The sequence below is a fragment of the Aptenodytes patagonicus genome, chromosome 27 (assembly GCF_965638725.1).
Source record: "Aptenodytes patagonicus chromosome 27, bAptPat1.pri.cur, whole genome shotgun sequence".
NCBI classification, from domain to species: domain Eukaryota; kingdom Metazoa; phylum Chordata; class Aves; order Sphenisciformes; family Spheniscidae; genus Aptenodytes; species Aptenodytes patagonicus.
The window spans coordinates 1,175,455-1,195,749 of record NC_134975.1 but is presented as its reverse complement, the minus strand read 5'-3'; the positions used below and the strand labels follow the sequence as shown (position 1 = coordinate 1,195,749).

General features: G+C 63.0%; 1 protein-coding gene across 3 annotated transcripts; it reads left to right on the top strand.

The window, feature by feature from the left end:
• Nucleotides 1-1,677: 1,677 nt before the first annotated feature.
• Nucleotides 1,678-15,976, top strand: RAPGEF3 (Rap guanine nucleotide exchange factor 3). 3 transcript variants are annotated; one of them, XM_076360391.1, is made up of 28 exons: nt 1,678-1,750; nt 1,943-2,029; nt 7,218-7,271; nt 7,615-7,721; nt 7,897-8,018; nt 8,178-8,352; nt 8,606-8,690; nt 8,918-8,978; nt 9,234-9,310; nt 9,432-9,578; nt 9,743-9,852; nt 10,116-10,204; nt 10,819-10,897; nt 11,162-11,312; nt 11,407-11,489; nt 11,886-11,925; nt 12,060-12,141; nt 12,216-12,362; nt 12,503-12,600; nt 12,792-12,917; nt 13,003-13,184; nt 13,269-13,359; nt 13,781-13,831; nt 14,022-14,109; nt 14,264-14,328; nt 14,592-14,646; nt 14,738-14,809; nt 15,601-15,976. In XM_076360391.1, the coding sequence occupies exons 1-28, from the start codon at nt 1,745-1,747 to the stop codon at nt 15,717-15,719; spliced, it is 2,649 nt and encodes an 882-aa protein (XP_076216506.1). In that variant the 5' UTR covers nt 1,678-1,744; the 3' UTR covers nt 15,720-15,976. The 3 variants fall into 3 exon arrangements, with proteins under 3 accessions (XP_076216506.1, XP_076216507.1, XP_076216505.1); XM_076360392.1 differs by lacking the exon at nt 1,943-2,029; XM_076360390.1 differs by having other exon boundaries at nt 1,745-2,029.
• Nucleotides 15,977-20,295: the final 4,319 nt, after the last annotated feature.

Genomic DNA, 20,295 nt, shown 5'->3' with positions numbered 1-20,295 from the left:
AGGCTTCAAGGCAGGGGTGCAGAAGATACATCTTTTGCAGCAGAATAATCAAACGGGAACGTTTGCACCTGTTTCTACAGGGTCCTGAGTCCTCAGGTCCTGCCGCCTCCATCCAACCCACCCATGTCTGCTTTGTCCGTGGGGCCTCCGCTGGGAAACTGGACCAGCAGCGCTACAGAACAGGGAACTGCTCCACCGTGCATTTTAAATGCCACTGGTTGAAGTGTTTTCCAGGCAGCGCCCGGTCTCATCCAGCCCCTGCATTGCCCTGTCTCTCCCTGCCTGGCTGGGACCCACTCGGACCAGTAGCCATACTGGGTTGCCAGTGAAACAGGCTGGGATTCCTTTAGCGAGACTCCTGGGAGGGATTTGCACGGGTACGCAGCGGCCTCCCTGCTTTGGCTTGGAAATCCTGGACCAAATCGCCACACACGAGAGCGGACTCCAGTGCACGGTGTAAGTGGTGACAGATCTCGGCGTGAGACTCTTCAGCGCCATAATTGCACGTGGGTGGTTGTTGTTGATCCCCGCTTGCAGCAAAGCGCAGCGGCTGCAGCAGCGCCCGAAGCCTCAAGGCCTCCAGGAAAATGCCTTTTCTGCCTCCGAGTGCGCTCAGGAGAAGCAGACGGTGGGAGGAAGGATTGCTGTCCCAGTCCTGCTCAAGGATTTGCCCAAGGCCACGCGGGGAGGTCCTATCTCCCCGGGGCCCACGTGGGGTGGCCCTGAGGAGTGACAGTCCTGGAGAGCCCGGCGTGACCCCCAAAGTCCCTGGGGTGCCTGATCAAAAGAGGAAGCGGGAGTGCATCAAGGATGCATATCCAAACTGCTTGTATCCAGCTGACATTTCTCATCACTTTGCTGGTTGGGGCTTATTTAAATATATTTTTAAATCTTAAAAAAAACAGGGTTTATTTCAAAAGTAAAAGTTCCTTTTGGCAGAAACCCCTTTCTTTTTAGCCAAAAGCCCCAGCACAAGCATTCCCAGGACCACTGGGCCACACTCCAGGTCTGCTCTTCTGTCCTTCCCGGTCAAAGGCTGGGGGCCACCTCCCCGGTACAAATTGCCTCCCACTTTCTGTGCCCCGTTCTCCCCCCACCAGGCTGGGCCCTGCAGGACTGGGCAGGGCAGGGGGGGTCCCTGTGGTTGCCCAATCCCCAAGGTCTTGGTGGGGTGTGCAGGGGAAGGGCAGGGGCTCCTAAAGACATCCTGATCCCCAGAATCTTGGTGGGGTGTGCAGGGGAAGGGCAGGGGCTCCTGGAGACACCCCGATCCCCGGGGTCTCGGTGGGGTGCTCGGGGGAAGGGCAGGGGCTCCTGGAGACACCCCGATCCCAGGGACTGGGGTCCCAGGGGGCCGCGCAGGGCTCGGGCTGGATGGAGGGTCCCGCGGGAGGGGGTCCGGGCTGGCGCCCCCCCCCCCCCCCCCCCCCAGGATGGTCGGGACGGAGGGGTCCCCAAAAGGACAGGGGGTCCCAGGGCGGAGGGCGGGGGGGGGGGGGGTCGGACCGTGGGACCCCGGGGAGGGGCTGCGGGCGGGGTGCGCCGTGCCCCGGCCCCGCTCCCGGTCCCAGCCCGCTCGGGGGCGGGGCGCGCCCAGCCCGGCGCGGCGGCGGCGGCGGTGGCGGCGCCGAGCCCGTCCCGTCCCGTCCCGTCCCGCCCCGAGCAGCGCCGCGGAGCCGCCGCCGCGGCCGGAGGAGCAGCGGGCTGCGGCCGCGATGACTTCGCCCCGCCGCGCCGCCGCCGCATGAAGGTGCGCGGGGCCGGGGCGGCGGGAGCGGCCGGGGAGGCGGCGCGGCGGGGCCCGGGAGCGCCGGTAGCCCGGAGCCGGCAGGGCACACGGCGAGCCGGGCTGGAGCCGGGGGCCGGTGCTGCTCGCCCCGCCCCGCCGCCGCCCCCCGGCGGGCCCGGGGCTGACGGTAACCGGCTCTCGGTGCTCCTCAAGAAGATGCACTTGTTCCGGAGCTCCAGCTACGAGATCCGGCTGGAGGGCGAGGGGGGCAGCCTGCCCCGCATCCAGGGCATCCGCTGGGTGAGTGCGGGCTGGGCGGGAGGGGGGCGGCCCGGCCGGGGGACCCCGCCACCACCGAGAGCCCCGGGGGACGGACCGCAAGCCGAGGAGCCCCCTTCGCTGCCGCCTTTCCCCGCCGCCCCTCTCAGCACCCCTCCTTGCAGCGGGGGTCTGCACTTGGCCGGCCACAGGGTTTCGGGGGACGGGGTTCGGTGGAGCCGCTGCAGGAGCCAAGCGGCGTCCCCCGGGGCTTATCGCCGCCTCCAGCCCCGCTTCCTGAGCGCGGCTGTTGCAGGGCAGGTCTGGCCCTTCCCTGCCCTCCCAGCTGGCCTGGCAGCGGGCTGTGATCTGTGACCCGCGCCCTGCTCCCCCCTCGTGTTTGCTGGCTGCGAGGCGAGGCGTGCAAGGAGCGAGGCGAGGCGTGCAGGGAGCGTATTTCTGCAGCCGCCTGCCCTAACCCCTTCTCCAGGCGGAGCTGGCAGCCGGGCATGAAATGAGCCCGGTGCTATTGTGCTCCGGCACACGGCGGCAGGGCAGCGCACCCCAACCCCGAGCGTGTGAACAGGAAAGACCATCCCCGTGGCCCTGCGGCACACGGGGTTCAAAACGTTCCCTCCCCGCCAGGTCAGGCCGTTTCTACAGGAGAAACCTGTCGCTTGGCAGCAGGACGATGCTCAACATCACGGCCTCCCTCCCCGGGTCCGTGCTGTCCCCTGGACAGGAGCTGCTGGGGGTCTCCTGGGGGTCCCCGGGATGCAAAAGGCACCCGGTCTCTGCTCTCGGTCTCCTCCCTGTCTGTCCCCTTCGGGCTGGGAGGTGACCCTGGAGCCTGTTCACCTGCCCCGGCTGAGCCTCGTGACCTTCCCCTTCCCACACTGCCTGACCCGAGACAAACGTTTTTAAGGAAAAAAGCGAAATTACTTTAAGGGAACAGCCCCCCTTTCAGCATTTCTATGCAGCGTGCAAGCTCCTTCACAAATAAGACAACTTCCCTCTCTTTTTTTCCCTTTCTTCCTGATTTTTTCTCCCCAGAACTTTTAGGAACTTAATTATGGGGAGTTTTTTTGAGTGGCAAAAAGCCAGGGAGGTCGGGAAAGCAGCAGGCTGGAGCGTTGCTGTGCTAAACTGCTGGACTAGGATAGATCTGACAAAATCTGGCAGTGCAGTGGCACATGCAGTGTGGCAGGAGCGTCCCCTCCCCGAGTGGCACCGCCGTGCACGGGGACAACCGCCAGCCGTTTGAGGGGAGTGGATCTGATCTTTGCAGGGAAAGGGGGTGTTTTCCCCACTTTTTGCAGGTAGGAGGGCTCTCCCGGTGCACCCATTCCTCGGGGCAGGTACGGGAGAGGCGGACGGCAGGGAACCATCTGGCTGTGCCTTGGAGCAGCAATATTGTCCCTTGTCCCCATCGCTGCATGCCTACGGCTCCTGGAAACTCCTCCTTGCATTGTGGCTCCATCTCATCCCTCCTGGGGACCTGTTTGCCTGATCCCGGTGCCGGCAAATCCCTTCCAGCTCTGCTCCTTGTTGCGAGGCTCCAGCCCAGGCTCACGTTCCCTGTCATCAGCGGGACATCGCAGCCCGGCATTCCCAAGCAGCTCTGTCCTTCACCCTTCCCAGAGTACAAGTGCCATCGTGCTGGCTCTCGCCACATCCCTGGAGAGGACGGAGGGGACAGAGCGGGTCCCCCGAGACCCCCTCCCTGACAAGGCTCCCGGCTGGGACGGCAAGCCCCTGGCTGGCTGCCGTGCCTTTTGAGGCTGCGGATGGGCGAGGACTTTCTCCGGAGCCGTAAAGCCTGAAATAACTCCTGTTGTTTTCCTCGGGATCGCAAACAAAAGCAGTGCGCGAGCACGGAACGGTCACTGCCGGCCTTGGCCAGCTGCCCGCTGCTGCCGGATTTCTGGAGACAGGCAGGATCTCAGCACCCGTGTGTCCCGTAAGCAGGAAGGTGGAAAGAGGCAACTCCTTAGGAAGCTGTTTGGAGACGGCGGCCGCGATGCTGTGACAATTAGGCAGGGTGTGAGGGTGGGGAGGGCATCCTGTGGGTCCAGACCCGGGAGTTGGGGAGCAAGGATGCTTCGGGAGGGGTTTTTTGGGGCCAGCCGTGAGATTTTTGCATGTGTTTCAGAGCTGGTCTGGCAACGAGAAAACCCCAGGAGGGAGAAATCGCTCCGAGCACTCATCCTTGGGCAGGGTTTTTCTCAGTCTCCTTCGGTGTCCTTGTGAGCGCAGCTTGGAGTAGGACCGTGGCACGTCCTGGCTCCCCGCCTCAAGGACAGACCTCGCTTACGGGTTGACGGCAAAGGCTGTTTGGGGACCGGAGCAGCTTTCGCTTGCACCCGAGGGGGTGACATCGACCGCCGGGTCCCACGGGAGGTAGCTCCATGCTGCGGCAGCAGCCCGGCTCCTATTTGCAAACATTTGCACTGCAATTGCCGGCGCGTTTCCTGTTCCACAGGGCGGTCACGAGGCTCGGGAAAGTTTGCAGAGTAAGTCACAATGTCCCAGCCTCAGCGGCAGCGTGGCCGCATCAGGAGCATCCCCAGGGACCTGCTGCGTTCACGGAGCTGCTTGTCTTCCGTCCACTCCACGAATCTCTCCTAAACCAGTTGCAAACTGCTGGGGGCATGTTGGTGGCTCGAGTTGTCCGGGCTGTCCGGAGGAGGATGGGGAAGCCCCGGGGGTATGGAAAGGGCTGGAGGAAATGAGGGAGCAGCCTGAGCCCGGCAGGGTGTGAGCAGGCAGGGTTTGGGACAGGCAAGCAGGCAGCACAGGGCAGAGCACCCATCCGAGCACCCGTCAGTGGGTGTCCACCTCCATCACCCTGCTGCCTGGGCCAGGAGGTGCCAGGGCTCTTTGGTTTCCCCTCAGCTCCTGGTAGGTTGTTTTGTCCTTGAATTCATTTGCAGAGAAGGTTTCTGCAGTTAATTACTCCTGCCCTTGGCTTCCTTAATTGAGGCTTTCATCCAGCCGTCCCTCTTGCTGTGGTTGCTCAGACCTTCCCAACCAGCCCAGAGCCAGCAGATCCGAGGAGGATCTGGCCCAGATGACGCCGTGTTTCAAGTGCCCACCACCTCCGCCACCAGCCCGGAGCGCAGCAGACCCCTTACCAGCCAGAAATAAACAGGGGGGGGGACCACAAAACCTTCCCCTCGAGGTGAAGACACCCCAAGGAAGGATGGCTCTCGCCCTGTCTCGGGGTTAATGCTCAAAGTGCATTAGCTGCCTCGGCGGGGCAGCGGGTGGAGAACAGGTCTGACGGGTGCTCTCGGCTTCCCCCAGCCCGTGGTTTGTGCAGCACACGCAGCCGGGATGAAAGGTTGTTTATCCAGGGCCGTGGCCACGTGGGAGCCCTCGTCCCTCTGGGCAGCGCCTGGATGAAAGCGCGGCCGCCTTTGCACCGGGATTAGGGCGGCAGCTGGGGTGGGCACCGGCTCATCCCTTCGTTGCTCTGCTTTTACCTGGAGCATCCCCTCCCCAAGGGGAAAAAACTGGGAGAAAAATAAGCGCAAGGATTAAAAAGCACCTGCTGATGGGGGATATCCAGAGGGATGAGTGGTCATGGAGAAGCTGAGGACTCAAGCGTGGCCTGGCAGGGATTGGCATCGCTCCCGGCGGAGCTGAACCTGACCCCGGGGTTGTGCCGTGGCGGTCGGCAGCCGGTCCATCCCGGACAGCAGGGACCCGCTGCGGGGCCACGGCTCAGACCAGAGACAGTCCCCAGCTATTCCCGACGGTGTGATGACAGATCGCTCCAGGAGGGACTCCCCGAGCCATTTTAGGATCCCCAGGCTATTTTAGGATCAGTAAATGGCAGAGATACTAAAGAGAAACCGGTTTAGAAAACAGCATTGGATCAACTCATCATGTGCAGATTTAAGTTAAATAGAGCAAAAAACTCAGTGGGTGACTGGGGTTTTCCATCCCCAAAGGGCGCGTTTTTCTCCTTTAGGCTAAGGGAGCACTGACTTGCCGGTGAACCGGGATGGATCAGTGAGGTTTCCTATTTTGCTCTCTTCCTACTGACACCCGTCCCACGATTTGCATTTTTTTACAGCCGTCGAGGCCTGAGTTCACATTTTCGGTCACCGCCATGGGCTCCTGCTTGAGCTCAGATCCTCTGACCGCAAGCGAGGGAAAATTGGGCTTGCGTTCTTCTAATATGCCTTATTTTAGGCACGTCTGTGTTGAATTTTACCCGCTGCGCTGTTTCCCCATACCCAGCACATGCTCAGTGACTTTCTGCCTCGCTGGTCCATCGTTTCCAGGACCTCCCTTAAAATCCTTTGGAAAAACTGCTTCATATTCACCAGCTCCTTGGCACCAAGGGAAGCGCGAGGTTACACATCACCCGTAGCAATTCGGCTGTTTCGCTGCCGAGCTCCTCTCAGCGCTGGGGACCGCCACGTCCCGGCGGTTCGTTACAGCTGATTTTTCAGGATTTATTGCATAAGTTTTTCTGGCCGTGCTGTGATTTGAGACCAATCCCCCGACACGGTGTCTGCAGGGAAAGGTTCGGGCACGCACTCCTCATGGCTCTCTGCTACCCTGATCCTCCGTGAGAGCTCTTGCTCCCCGTCATCTGCCGTGGGACAGGCTGGCCATGAGCCCAGTCCTTGGTGTCCTCCGCAAGCTGATCCTCCAGCTCTCCAAGGCTTTGCTTGGGCCGTTCCCGTAACCCGCCGGAGTTGGGATCTTTTCCATCCTCTTTGTTTGTACCCGGCTTCAAAGCTGGAGGAAAACCCCCGGCTTTGGACACCTCTCCCTCCCCTGAGGCTGTGCCAGCTTCCCCAGGTCTTTCTGAAGTCCTTCTCTTCCAGCGGCAAGCTCCATGTCTCAAATACAATGTCTTTGATCCCTGTTTGCAAGGATTTTACTTTTAGCTTCCTTCTTTTATCTCCCAGCTCCCTCATTTGAATGCACTTCCCTTTCTGAAGTTAAACATAACCGCGGGGGGGGGTCAGGGGGTTAGGTCCCCGCTACACGTCTGTTTTCAGCAAGGATGGGGCAGAGTAAAGGCTTTGCCTTGGTTTTAGGAGATCGGTGCTGGTGAGCATCCAGGGATGCTTGCCTCCTTGCCTGGTGCAGAGCGGATGAAGCTGAACTGTGCCTTGGGGGAGGCGGGAGCCCCCCTGGGGTGTGCAGGGCGAGGGGGGGCACGGCAGAGCCCCCGTGGCCACCAACTCCCTTCTTTTCGGTTTTCCAGACCCCACTTTTGGACACTGAATCCACCCTGGACTATGGACACAGCCTTACCCAGGTGGGTGGGCTGGGAAAACCCACGAGGACATGAGTTTGGGGAGGTGGGAGATGGAGAAACGTGTGTTGAAGGCTGTGAGGGGTGGGGGGCCAGACCACCCGCACATCGTGGGGTCCTCGGCTCGGCTCTGGGATGCTCGGTCCTTGGGCTCATCTTTTCCTGGGGGCAGGTGATGGAGATCCTGGGGTGCTGGGGTGGGCGTGCAAGTGTGTCGCACCTTAGGCAGGGTGTTGGGGGCACGATCGACCGTGCGAGGTGTCAGCGCAGTCAGGGTCCGTGTCTCGCTGCCCGTGCCCTCCCCACTTCCCCTGCAAGCTGTAAAATCTCCTTCCACCCCCCCCAGGCATCCTCGGAGAAGATCTGGCGAGCTGGGAAGCTCCTCTTCATCCACCTCACCAGCACCCGTCCTGGCCTCATCCGGGACCACAAGCATCACCTGCGGCACCACAGGTGGGACGGCCGGCACCCCTGCCATGCCGGGGGGCACCGCGGGCTGCTGAGGACCCCGGCAGCCCTCCGAGGAGGGCAGGACTTCTGCTGCCCGTCCCAGGCAAGGGCTCACCTGGGGTGCCGGGCACCGCAGCCCCGTTTCGGGGGGCGTTTCTCACGCCCTCTCCCCTTGCAGGCAGTGCTGCTCCGGGAAGGAGCTGGTGGACTGGCTGCTGAGCGCCGGGCTTGCCGTCCAGACGCGCAGCCAGGCCATTGGCATCTGCCAGGTGCTGGTGGACGGAGGCGTCCTGACACACGGTGAGGGCGGGCGCTGGCAGCCCCCTGCGCAGCGGCAGGGTCTTGCAAGGCGAGACTGGGTGCACTGGGGGCTGCTGGGGTCTCCCATGGGTGCACGTGGCACCCCATGGGTCTCCCATGGGTACACGGCCGAGCTCACGCGCGCTCTCCCCCCCGCAGTGAAGCAGGAGTGGCATTTCCAGGACAAGGACACCCAGTTTTACCGCTTTGCCGAGCTGGAGCTGAGCCCGGAGCCCAGCACCGGGCTCCGGGATGCGGAGGAGCTGCTGGAGGCATTGGGCTTCCTGGCCCAGCTGGGTCCCGACGCGCTGCTCACCATGGCCCTGCGCAAGCCGTGAGTGGCCGGGTGCTCCCCAGGGGCTGGGGGGGGACGTGGGGCTCATTTCTACCCTGCTCCATGGGAGTCTGGAGTACCAAAGGGGCTGCTGTGGATGGGGCGACCCAAGCATCTCTTCCATGGCTGTCAGACCGGGGAGAGAAAGAGGGTGCCTGGCCAGGGGGTTGTGACTGGAGAGGGGTGTCTGTACCTCGGGACGTGGCAGGGAGAGAGGGAACAGATGGCCGTTCACCCCCCTTTCCCCTCCCAGGCCTGCCCAGCGCACAGAGGACGAGCTGGAGCTCATATTTGAGGAGCTCCTGCACATCAAAGCCGTGGCTCATCTCTCCAACTCGGTGAGTGCGGCTGTGCCCTGCTTCCCCCGCGGCCTGTGTGTCCCTCCCAAACTGCTTCTGGCCCCCAAATCCTCCTGCATCCCATCGCTTCCCATCTGGGCATCCTCTCCTGGCCCTCTCCGAGACCTGGACCCGCTTCCCACCCCATCCCACCTGCCCATGTGTGTCCCCTCCTCGCTCAGCTCCGGGCTGGGGTGACCCTAATGGCAAGGTGCCTCTTACCGCAGGTGAAGCGGGAGCTGGCGTCCGTGCTGATGTTCGAGTCGCACCAGAGAGCGGGCACCGTGCGTGAGTATCGTGTGCCCCAGGAGCCGTGCAGGGCTGGCCGGTCCCCCAGGAAAGGGTCCCCAGCCCAGGGAGGACGGCTGGAGCTGTTGTCATCGAAGTGGTTGCTCCTGCTGTGTCTTCGTGGACCAGGGATGGAGGGGACCAGAGCACTCGCTGCGTTCGCCTGGGCTGGGGGCTTGGGATGGGGGGGGACTGAAGAGGGGTGCTTGGGGGCTCCCCCTCTTCGGCTGCTGGATGCCGCCGTTTCCCCTGCAGTGTTCAGCCAAGGAGATAAAGGCACGTCGTGGTACATCATCTGGAAGGGCTCGGTGAACGTGGTCACCCACGGCAAGGTAGGTGTGTCCCTGCGGCAGCAGGTCTCTCCAGACACCCCACATCACTGGCCCCCGGCGGGGACGAGGGCTCCCACCCCATCCCTCACCCTCTGTGCTCCCCCCTCCCTCCCCCCCCCAGGGCTTGGTGGCCACCCTGCACGAGGGGGACGACTTTGGGCAGCTGGCGCTGGTGAACGATGCGCCCCGCGCGGCCACCATCATCCTGCGGGAGGACAACTGCCACTTCCTCCGCGTGGACAAGCAGGACTTCAACCACATCCTCAAGGTGGGCAGGGGGCTCGCGGGGTGCTGGGTCTGAGCCGGGTGCCACCGTGCACCCTCCATGGTGTTTGCAGGAGAGGACACTTCTCTGCATGCCAGTATGGGGGTTTGGGGTGCAACCAGCCAGCCAGGATCCGAGCTGGGCTGACGGCTGGTTTCTCTCCCTAGGACGTGGAGGCCAACACCATGCGCCTGAAGGAGCACGGGAAGGTGGTGCTCGTCCTGCAGAAGAACCTGCAGGGTGGCAGCAGCCAGCCAGCCACAGCGCGGAGCACCAGGTGACAGCAGCCTGTCCCCATCCCTCCTTGCAGCCGTGCCGGCAGCGCTGCCAGCCGATGCTGCCTGTCCCCCTGCCTTCTCTGCTGCTCTCTGGCTGCCCTTGGAGGAGTCTGCTGGGACGACCGTGTCCCCGGAGGGGTAACAGGGATGCCAGGCCATGCTGACCAGCTGTGTTGAGTGGCCCGGTGGCCCGGCGTGGTGGTCCTGCCCACAGCTGGGGTGCCGCATCCTTCCCTGATGTGCCCGGTGCTCTGCCCACCAGGTACTTGGTGATGGCTGGAACGCCGGAGAAGATCCTCGAGCATCTGCTGGAATTCATGAGGCTCGACGCCACGCTCTACGACCCTGTGGGTAGGTGGGAAGTCACCCCCCTGGTCCAGGGACCACGTCCCAGAACCACCCCGAGATGGGCAGGAGGCTGGGGACGGGGTGCCAGCAGGAGGACCAGTACCGAGCGGGGCTGCCTTCTTCCCGGTGTTCAACCCCAAAAGCTGCTCCTCTCACCCTAAAATCCCCCATTGAGGCCAGGAGAGGGAGGCAGATCCAGGGCCAGGAGCATCTCCTCCCTCCTGTCCCACCTCCCTCTGCCTTTGGAGAGGAGCAAAGCCGGGCGAGACGGGAACCAGGAGATGTCCCCAGCGGGTAAAAAATCAGAGCTGCCGAGCTGACGTCATCAGCGGCTGCCTTGGAGTTAACTCTCCGCCGAGTGCTGCACTTTTAGTGCAACCCTTTAATTTTCTTTCATCCCCCAAAGGCTGCCAACCTTGCCAGCCCTTTCCGTGGTGTTTAGGAGCAAAAAGTGGCGCGCAATGAGCACGGTCACCGTGGGGGTAGACCACAGGCCAACGCCACGCAGGGCACGGGTGACCCTTTCGCAGCCAGCTGCACCGCCTGGCTGTGATCACCGTGTCCCCAACCCGCTGGACACCGTGAAGGGTGAATGATGGTGGCCTGGACTCTTCCAGATACCCTGCTGGGGGATTTCCTGCTGACTTACACCGTGTTCATGCCGACTTCGCAGCTCTGCAGAGCCCTGCTGCACCAATATCCTTCTGCGGTTGGAGTTGGGGGGGGGACCGGTCTCCATCCTACGCCATGCACCCCCCTGCGAGGGACCAGCACGCTCAGCTTGGTCCCTGTCACCCCGCTGGAACCTCAGGGGTTGGCCAGGGGAGCCCCAAATCCCCCAGGCTCTTGGGCACAGGGTACATCCCCATCTCCCATCCTGTCCTGGGTGCACACGTACGGGGGTCCCTGCCCGCTCCCCAGCCCTGCATCGCCCGTGCTGGTGCCCTTGACTGGTCCCAGTTTCCGCGCGGAGCTGCTGGAGGGCTCGGAGCAGGAGAAGGCCACCTACTCCCTGCACAAGCGCCGGAAGATCCTGCGGCTGGTGAGCCAGTGGGTGCTGCTCTATGGGCGGCTGCTGCAGGGCGACCGCAGCACCACGGCTCTGCTGCAGGTACCGGGAGCGGGGGGTGGGGGGGGATGTCCCTAGGGTGGGGGGGCTGGCCACAGACACCCCATGCTGACCGCCAGGCACCTTCCTCCCGCAGAACCTCGCGGACCTGGCAAGCCAGGACCCCCGCCTGGGCGGGCTGGTCCAGGAGCAAGCGCAGGACCGCCGGCGGCCCCGAGCGTGAGTCCCCCGGGGAAGGAGGGGTGTCCCCGTCTGAAACGGAGCCTGGCTCTGTCCCCCCATGCCACTGCTGATGCTCACGTCCCCAGATCCTGCACCCCTCGTGCGCAGAGGGATTGCACTTTTCATGGGGCTGAGCTTTCGGCCAGCAAAGCAATGATTGTCAAGACTGGGGGGATGCCAGCAGCTCTCAGGCCACCTTGTCCCCAGCGTGGGGGTTTCCAAGCCACAGGGAGGGTGTCAAACACCGCCGAGATCCCCCGGTGCCCTGTGGGGCAGGGATGTTCGGGGGGCTCGGTGGTGGCCTGGATCCTGGGAGCTGCAGGACCCAGTTCTGTCTCCAGCGCAAGGTGTGGGCTGTGGGGCTCTAACACCACCTTTATCCTCTCTCTGCAGGCTGGAGAACGGAGACGGCAGTGTTTCTCCCCAGCCCAAGGTAGGGGTGGCCCTGGGGGGTGCCAGGGCAGCGGGGGGTGGAGAGCTGGGTCACCCCTGCCCTCTGGGGACCGTCAGCAGGAGGGGTGGCCGGTGGGGAGGCATCCTCCTCGCTCTCTCCCACCTTGGCCGCAGGCTCGGAGCTCGGTGAACTGGCTCGCAAGCCAGGAGGAGGCGATTTTGAACAGCAGCTGTGCCTTAAGAGCCCAGGACAAAGGTACGGCCACGCATGGTGGGGACTGTGCCCTCCCCGGCAGCCAGGACACTAAAGCCCTTTTCCCCCCGCCGTAGTGCCCTACGAGATCTACAGACCGGACCACTCGTGCCTGATCACGGTGCTGCCCATCAATGCCTCGGTGCGGGACATCCTGCGGTCCCTCGCCCCCCGGCTCGGCCGGGACGGGGAGCACGTCCTGGTGAAGGTGAATTCAGCCGGAGGTGAGCGGGCTCTCCCGGGGATGCCACATCCTCGGGGTCTCTCCTGTGGGCTGCCACCGTGCCATGGCGGCAATTACCCCGTGCCCAGCCAGGATCTGGCCCCTTCTTCGTCCCAGCACTGACCGTCCTCTCTCCTGCAGATAAAGTGGGGCTGCAGCTGGACGCCGTCGGGGTGTTCACGGCACTGGGGCTCAACGAGAGGCTCTTCGCCGTGAGCGTGGAGGAGCTGGGCAGCCTGGTGAGCGCAGGGTGGGGGAGTCTCGGGGATGGGCAACACCGGGTTGGCCCCCCAAGCGGGATTTGGGGCTGTGGTGCCTCCATAGCAGCTCAGGGTTGGGGGTGTCCATCCTGGGGAAGGGGCTGGTGTTGCCTTCCCTGCCACGGCGGCTAATGGCAGGAGAGGTCGGGCGTCCTCTCTCCCATGCACAGACCCCCCACCCTGAGCAGCTGGGCCCCCACATCGGCTCCTCAGAGACCCTGGACCTCATCAGCTCCAAGGACCTGGCCAGCCACCTCACCGACTACGACTGGAACCTCTTCAAGAGCATCCACCAGGTAAGGCCAGCACCTGGACCAGGGCAGGAGATGGCTCTGGGGTGGCTTTCGGGATACCCCTCAGCCGCCGCGCTGGGCTTTGCAGGTGGAAATGATCCACTACATTGTCGGGCCGCAGAAGTTTCATGACGTGACCACGGCCAACCTGGAACGGGTCATGCGGCGCTTCAACGAGCTGCAGTACTGGGTGGCCACGGAGCTGTGCCTCTGCCCCGAGGTGGGCAGGCGAGCCCAGCTCCTCCGCAAGTTCATCAAGCTGGCCGCACAGTGAGTGCCTCGCCGCCTGCGTCCCAGTCCTGCGGGGACGGAGCCGGTGACGGCCTCCTCGCCTGACTCTGTCCTCGCCTGCAGCCTCAAGGAGCAGAAGAACCTGAATTCCTTCTTTGCGGTGATGTTCGGTGTGAGCAACACGGCCGTCAGCCGCCTGGCCAAGACCTGGGAGGTAACCGCCTTCGGGCTGCTGCCAGCCCTGCGAGGTCCTCCGAGGTCTGCAGTGATGGATCTGGGGCCCCTGGCTTGGGCAAGGAGCAAGGGTGGCCTGGGTGCTGGGGTCCAGGCAGACCCTGCACCCATAAGCTCTGAGCAAGGGAGCTGCTAAGGGCAGGGAGCATGTTTCCCACCGGGCAGGGGGCCAGGATGAGCCCCTGGGTCTGGTTAGACCCAGCTGGGAGCCAAAATCCCCCGTACCGGAGTGGCAACGGGCTCCGAGCCTATTGCTCACGAGCACCTGAAGCAGGCGGTGCTACAGACCCCCACAGAGGTGCAATGGGGTGGGTGGAGAGCAGGAGGTGCCGAGGGAACTGGGGAGTCTCTGGGGGTGGGAGAGCCGGGGTGCCGGTGCCGGTGACCCTCTCTCTGCGCAGAGGCTGCCCCACAAGATCCGGAAGCTGCACTCGGCGCTGGAGCGGATGCTGGTGAGCGCAGCCCCTTCCCGCCCCGTATCCCCCTTCCTGGCAGGGTTTGCCCCTGCTTCCCAAAAGGTGCAAGGTCACAGGGGTGCCGTGGAAGCGCTGGCCCCCCCCTTTCTTCCCTGCACCCGTGGCAGGCAGCAGCCAGGGCTGCGTCCCCTGCCTGCCCTGCGCTGAGGTCTCACTCCACACCCAGGACCCTTCGTGGAACCACAGGGTCTATCGCCTGGCTGTCGCCAAGCTGAGCCCCCCCATCATCCCCTTCGTGCCCCTCCTCCTCAAAGGTGGGTACCTCGGCTCGGGAGCTGCGGGGCCTTTGCTGGGGGTGCAGGTGGGAATGGGTTGGGCTGGGCTGGCAGGGACCCCTTTGGACTCATCCAGCCCTCCCCAGGGTCCAGGAAGCCAAATCTGATCCCTGAATTCCTCCCCCCCCTCCAGACATGACGTTCATCCACGAGGGCAATCGCACGCTGGCCGAGAACCTCATCAACTTTGAGAAGATGGTGAGTGGGGCGGGTTGGCTCCCCATGGATCCCCACCTTGAGGGACCTGCTGTCCCCCCCATCCCCTGGGATGCAGATCGAGAGCATCCCCGTGGCATTAGCGCAGCCCCCCCCCCCCCGGCAGCCAGGACCCCTGGCCGTCCCCTCGCGGGGGACACGGGGCAGCCGCAGTCACCGCTGAAGCCAGAGGGGACTGTGTTTTACCAGCCTGGGAGCAAAGTGGGGCCAGGTGACAGCAAGTGACCTTTGTGCATTGCCCACAGCACATGATGGCAAAGACCGTGCGTGTCCTGCAGCGCTGCCGGGGCGACGCGCATGGTGAGTGCTCCCGGCTGGGGGCGAGGACGGGGCCAGGGACCAGCGCTCCTTTGGGGATGGGGCTGAGCTCCTGGTCTCTGTCCGCACCCAGCTCCGCTCTCCCCGCTGCGAAATCGCTCCCCACACCGGCCGGAGGACCCCAAGGCCGTCAGGATCTCCACGTGTATGTCTGGGGCTCACCCATCTGCCCCCCACCCCTGCGCTGGGAGACCCCCCTACCCCTCGGGGCTACGCGGGGCCGGACGAGGCCAACCCAGGGGAGCATGCACCCACCGTCCTCGTGGGGGGGATCCCACGGGGACGTCCCGAGGGCCTCAGCCTGGCTACAATGGGTGAAAGCTGGTCCGGATGCTGTTGATGCCTCGGAGTACCCAGGGATGGAGGCTGAGCTCCCTCTCCTGAGTGGTGCAAACCCATGGGTCGCACACTGCTGGCTGGAGGCACCAGTCAAGCAGCAACTCCTCGTGCTGAAGAGGGTCATGGAGTGCTTCCAGCATGTCTGAAGCACTCCAGCTGCAGGCTGGCGCATCGCTTTGCCCCATGGAGCAAGTCCGTCCCCACTTGCTCCTGCTCCTTCAGCTCCAGCGGGTTCCTGGAGGTGATGGAGGGGATCCATGAGCCGAGGGAGAGGCGATGGAGGGGGATCCATGAGCTGAGGGAGAGGCGACGGAGGGGATTTCAATGAGCTGAGCAAGAGGTGATAGAGAGGGATCCACGAGCCAAGCCAGAGGTGGTAGAGAGGTTCGATGAGCTGAGCTAGCGGTGATGGAGGGGATCAATGAGCCGAGCCAGCAGCAGTGGAAGCGGATCAGTGAGTCAGGCGAGAGGCAGTGAAGAGGGATCCATGAGATGAGCCAACGCTGAGGGAGAGGGTTGGCAAGCTGAGCCGGAGGGGGAATTGGTGAGCCCAGCCAGAGGCAGGAGCCCAGCCCTGATCTCAGTTCTCCCTGGCAGGCTCGGAGCAGTCCCTGAGCGTGCGGAGTCCCGTTTCCACCTGGGCATACCTGCAGCACCTGAAAGCCATCGACAGCCAGAAGGAGCTGCTGCGGCTCTCCCACGACCTGGAGTCCTGACAGGGATGGAGGGACGGAGGGGGCCCGGAGCAGGGATGCGGCAGCCTGTCTGCCGGCGGCGGGGGCAGCCCTGTGGCTCTGCTCCCGGTAGCACCGGGCACGGGGCTGTGCTGGAGCCAGCCGAGAGCAGCCTCTGCTCAGCCGTGCCACCGGCTGCAGGTGCCAGGTCCGGCACCACGAGGCAGCCGGGAGCCCATGTGGGCTGCGGGCAGGCGAGGGCCACGGACAGCGGAGTGAGCAATAGAGGTATTTTTGTATGCAAGGCTGCACTCGCCTTTCTTCTCCGTGCAGCAGCCTGGATTCGCTCCCTGCACTGGCCAGGGGGGAAGGAAGGAGCCCTGGCTGCCCCCCGACGCTGCCCGCCCTGGAGGTGCCGGGCTGGAAGATGCCCCTTCCTCCTGGAGGGACTCAAGCCAGAGCATCCCTATGAGCAGGGAACACCACGTCTGTCTCCATCGGCATGCAGACACCCAGGCTGAGCTCAGGGTCTGGCTCGTGCTGCTGTGCTGCCCCACGGATCCTGGGGGCAGCCCTAGAGGGGACTTGCCCTTCCTTCTGTCCTGTGTGTCCCATGGGAGGTGCTGGCTGCGTCCCCTGTCCCCGCCTCTGGGACCTGCACGACCCCAGCAGCCATGGGGAAAGTATCTTGATCCCCCCCAGTACTGTTGGGGCTTAAACCAGCCCATGCTGCCAAACCTTGAGCTAATCACAGCCTTCTCCGTGCCTCGGTTTCCCCCACATAGATGGGGGCAGGAATAGCCACGTACAGCCATGGCGCGGAGGCAGGACAGCACCCGTCATGGAAGGAAGCTGTGGTGGCCTTGTGATGGAGATGGTGACCTGCTCTGGCCGTTCCCAACCCATGACCAGTTGCTGCTGGGCTACGAGCAGGGGTTTGGGGGAGATGTCTCTGAAGGAGGCAGAGCTGACAGACCCCAGGGGTGAGGACCCCCATCCCTCCCCCCAGAGCATCTCTGTACGCGCACGGAGCAGTTTTAGCAATGACCTTCCCAACACTCTGAGCAGGCCTGGATGAAGCTACGGGGTTCAGGGGAGATCGCAGCCCCTAAAAGCTCCCACATTTGCAGGGTACCAGCGCGGGGGAGGCTCGCAGCCCCTGGCAGGTCTGTGCCCCAGCCGGGACACCATGGAGCCACAGCACGGAGCCGCAAGCCAAAGCCCCCCCCAGCCTTGCCCCAAGTACGACTGGGCTACAAGGGACCAGAGCACCGCTGCATTAATTGCTCTTTTCAATCTCGCCATGCAGATGAATGGGTTGCTTAAAATAAAAGTCCCCATCACACCTAAATAACGTTTCAAGCGATGCAGCCAGCTACGAGATGGGATGCGGGTTCCTTGCAGCTCGCAGCACCACATCCATCCCAGGACCCCCGGGTCCCCCCCAGTGCAAAGCTTGGCTTTCTGGTTCTCTGCAAGGCAGCGAGCGGGTGGCTGTGCTCGATGGGGAGCAGGTTTTGACACCTGGCATCTCCCAGGTTTCTAACTCCAGCCCCATGCATGATCCCAGCAGCGTGCGTGTCCAGGCAAGCCAGGGCAAAGCAGAGAGGCGATGGCAATTCCTTGGCATCTGGACCCAAATCGGGCAGCCCACACCTCCCACAGTCACCTTTCCCAGGATGTTTGCCCTGAAGGACCAAAGGAGCCCTGAAACGAAAAAGCTCATGTGTGGGGAAGGAAGGGTTAAACCAGAGTTGCACATTTTCCAGATGTTTCTGGGCCTGCAGATTACCTTCAGTCTGCAGGTTGGCTGGCCGGGTCGATGGATGTGTCTCGGGGCTTTCCCTTCCTCAGCTGCAGGTGGGATGCTGGTCCGGCCGGCTGGCTTGGCTGGAGAAATCTCCACTTGAGTGGAAAAGTTAACCCTTGTCTGGTTTTCCCGGTGCAGGCTGTGAAGAGCATCCCGTTGGGGAGCTCGGCACGGTCCATGCACCTCCACAACCCACAAGCCGGTAACCTCCACAAGCTGTGTTACCCCTAGGAGCACGAGCGTGAAGGTCCAGCCCCACCAGCAATTCCCATGGAGCTGCAGAAGCCCCATGATGTCCCAAGGGTGAGGGAAAACCTGGAAAAATATTCTGGAAAAGGGCAATGAGTCTAGGGGGATGTGGAGAGGAGGACGGCAGGAGGGGATGGGGATGAAGCTCGGTGTCGGGCAGCCCTGCTTGTAGAAAACACTGGACCGTGGAAAAATAAGAGGCTGGATGCCTGCCTCCTCGAGCAAGACCATGGGTAAAGCCGGGGTCTGGACGAGGGTGTAATGCAAGGGGCGAGAGCTAACGGCATTGTTGGGCACAGGAGCAAGCGTGGCTGCCCGGACTCCCGGCTTCCCCTCCTGCATCCCCGGGGCCGGGGTCGGGGCTGGCTGCCACGGGCTCAGCGCGTGGGAAATTCCTGTCTCCTCGGCTCTAATGCAAGAGCGCCGTGGAGCCAGCCCCGGGGCGCTTGACTCACCGCCCTCCTGCAACACCCATCATGGGCGAGCGCCCTGAATGGGGTCACGGGGTTCGGTGACAGCCGGTGATGCTGTCCTTCTGTCGCCAGTGACTGACTCTGGACCGTGGCCCAGCGCACACCTACCTGCTCTTGTCCCTGGACCTGCAAACCATGAGACTGGGCGAGGAGAAGCAGGTTGTCCCCAGGAGCTCGGAGGGCTTTGGTGCCTGCAGGTCCAGCACTGCTGGAAGGTAGAGGTGGCAACAAGACGTGCTGGACCATGGGGGTGTGCGAGGACGGCAGGTGGGGAGTGCTTACACCCGGCCACCAGCTTCTGGAAAGCGTGGCTGAGAAAACGGGGACAAACACGCTGTTCCCACGCCTTTGCTGGTGGAGCTGATGCTCCCAGTTAAGCCCAAGGCAAAAGGCATCATCTTCCACGGTGAGGCTGGGAAAGCAACCTTCTGCAAGAAGAGGTGGGCTCCACCTCCATCCTTCTCCATGGTGGGCATCCAGCTCCCTCATCGAGCGCTGTGGGACTCGCTTCATCTCCAGGCACTGCAGCTTCTGCTCTTCCTGGGCATCTCAGAGGAGCAAGACGGATGCATGATGCCTGCAGCCATCCACCCAACGTCCAACCCCTCTGATGTGAGCTCCTCACCTCCAGCAGGGCTTGAGGCACAGCCTGGAGTTGGGGAAAGGTTGGCTTGTGCACGAGCCAGCTGATAGATTCAAAGAGCAGCCTCAGCACAGAGCGACACAAAGATGTCAGAAAAACCAAGGCTGCTCTCAGGGAGGACAGGTCAGCAGGGTCACCAGCCCAGGGTGGAGGGTAGGAAATGACTGAGGGGTGAGAAAGAAGCCAAACCTGGTCCTTATTACACCAAACGCCGCTCTCCTGCGCCAGCTAATAAGGCTGTTGCAATGCTGCTCTGTCGGCAGGATGAATTGCAGGCAGTTGCTGCCCGCTCCGCTGGTGGAGGTTAGAAATTGCCTCCCCTTGGCTCAGGTGGTGTCTGGAGATGAGTTATCACCTGCCGAGGTGGAGATGCACAGGGAGCGATCCCCTCCTCGGTGGGGAAACCCTGCCCCGGACCTGCTGCTTCTGGCGATGAAAGCGTCGGGAGCGTGGCCGTCTGGCAGCCGCTGGGGCAGGCAGCCCAGGAGAGCCCGGGGCTGTTTACAGAAGCTCCAGGAGCCTGCGGCTGGGGAGTCTTCCCAGGCAAACACCCGGCCAAACCAGAGGGACACGGACCACAAGGGACCAGCCAGTACTGGGCCGTTCCCGGGTCTGTTACAGTGCACCGGCGAGGAGGTGGAGAAGAGGCTGGTATAAATCATTTGGGCTTTGGGCAAGGGTTGTGATGAGGCTTCCTGAGAAACCACGTCACCGTGTGAGGAGAAGCCAGAAACCAGCTGGTGCCTGTGACGGACCCTCAGGTGCAGCACCAACACGCGCTGTTGGTCTCTTTATTATTTTCCTGGAAAGACAAGGAAGGGTGATGCGGACAATACAACCATGCTCCCTGATGGATGAGTTGAGGTCAGCCCATGCCAGCCCTTGAGGGACCGTGGCTGGGAAGAGACAGGGAGATGTGTGGAAGAGCTGAACTTCATCTCCAACATCCTCCAGCAGCAAAACGGGTTGAGGAGGTTCCTTCCTGCTCGCCTCGGTGCACCGCTCCCCAGACCAGAAGGGGAAAATAGCAGTTTTTAAACCAACCTCCAGAAGGATGGTGAGTTAGGTCTGGGTTATTTTCCCAGTGTGGTTTTGAGTGCAGCCCCATGAGCGGCTGAGCTGGGCAGCGGAGGGTTGTGGATGGAGATCGGCTCAGGGACGATTGCGATGCCCCTTTGAAAACTGAGAGGCTGTGCCACGGCTCCGAGGCAGCTTGAAGATGCCCTTGGAGGCAGGATGGGCGCTGACCTGTTCCAGTCTGATCACTCCCATGCCTTTGGGTGTACTCGTCAGCATGTACGACACGCTCCAGGACTGGGAACCGGTGGGAGCAGGGTCCCCCCCCAGGTTGTGGTAGCATGGAAAGCTGTCTCTCCTGCCAAAACACCCACCATCTGGGAACATCTTCCACTGGGATGCACTGAATTGAGCCTGGGCTGGCCC

Excerpts from the sequence above, each read along its gene's own strand:
- RAPGEF3 (XM_076360390.1), top strand. The coding sequence starts at position 1,745 with ATGAAGGTGCGCGGGGCCGGGGCGGCGGGAGCGGCCGGGGAGGCGGCG. Across the intron at positions 11,490-11,885 it reads GACCGCCGGCGGCCCCGAGC|GCTGGAGAACGGAGACGGCA; the intron begins GTGAGTCCCCCG and ends CTCTCTCTGCAG. Across the intron at positions 13,832-14,021 it reads CGGCGCTGGAGCGGATGCTG|GACCCTTCGTGGAACCACAG; the intron begins GTGAGCGCAGCC and ends CTCCACACCCAG.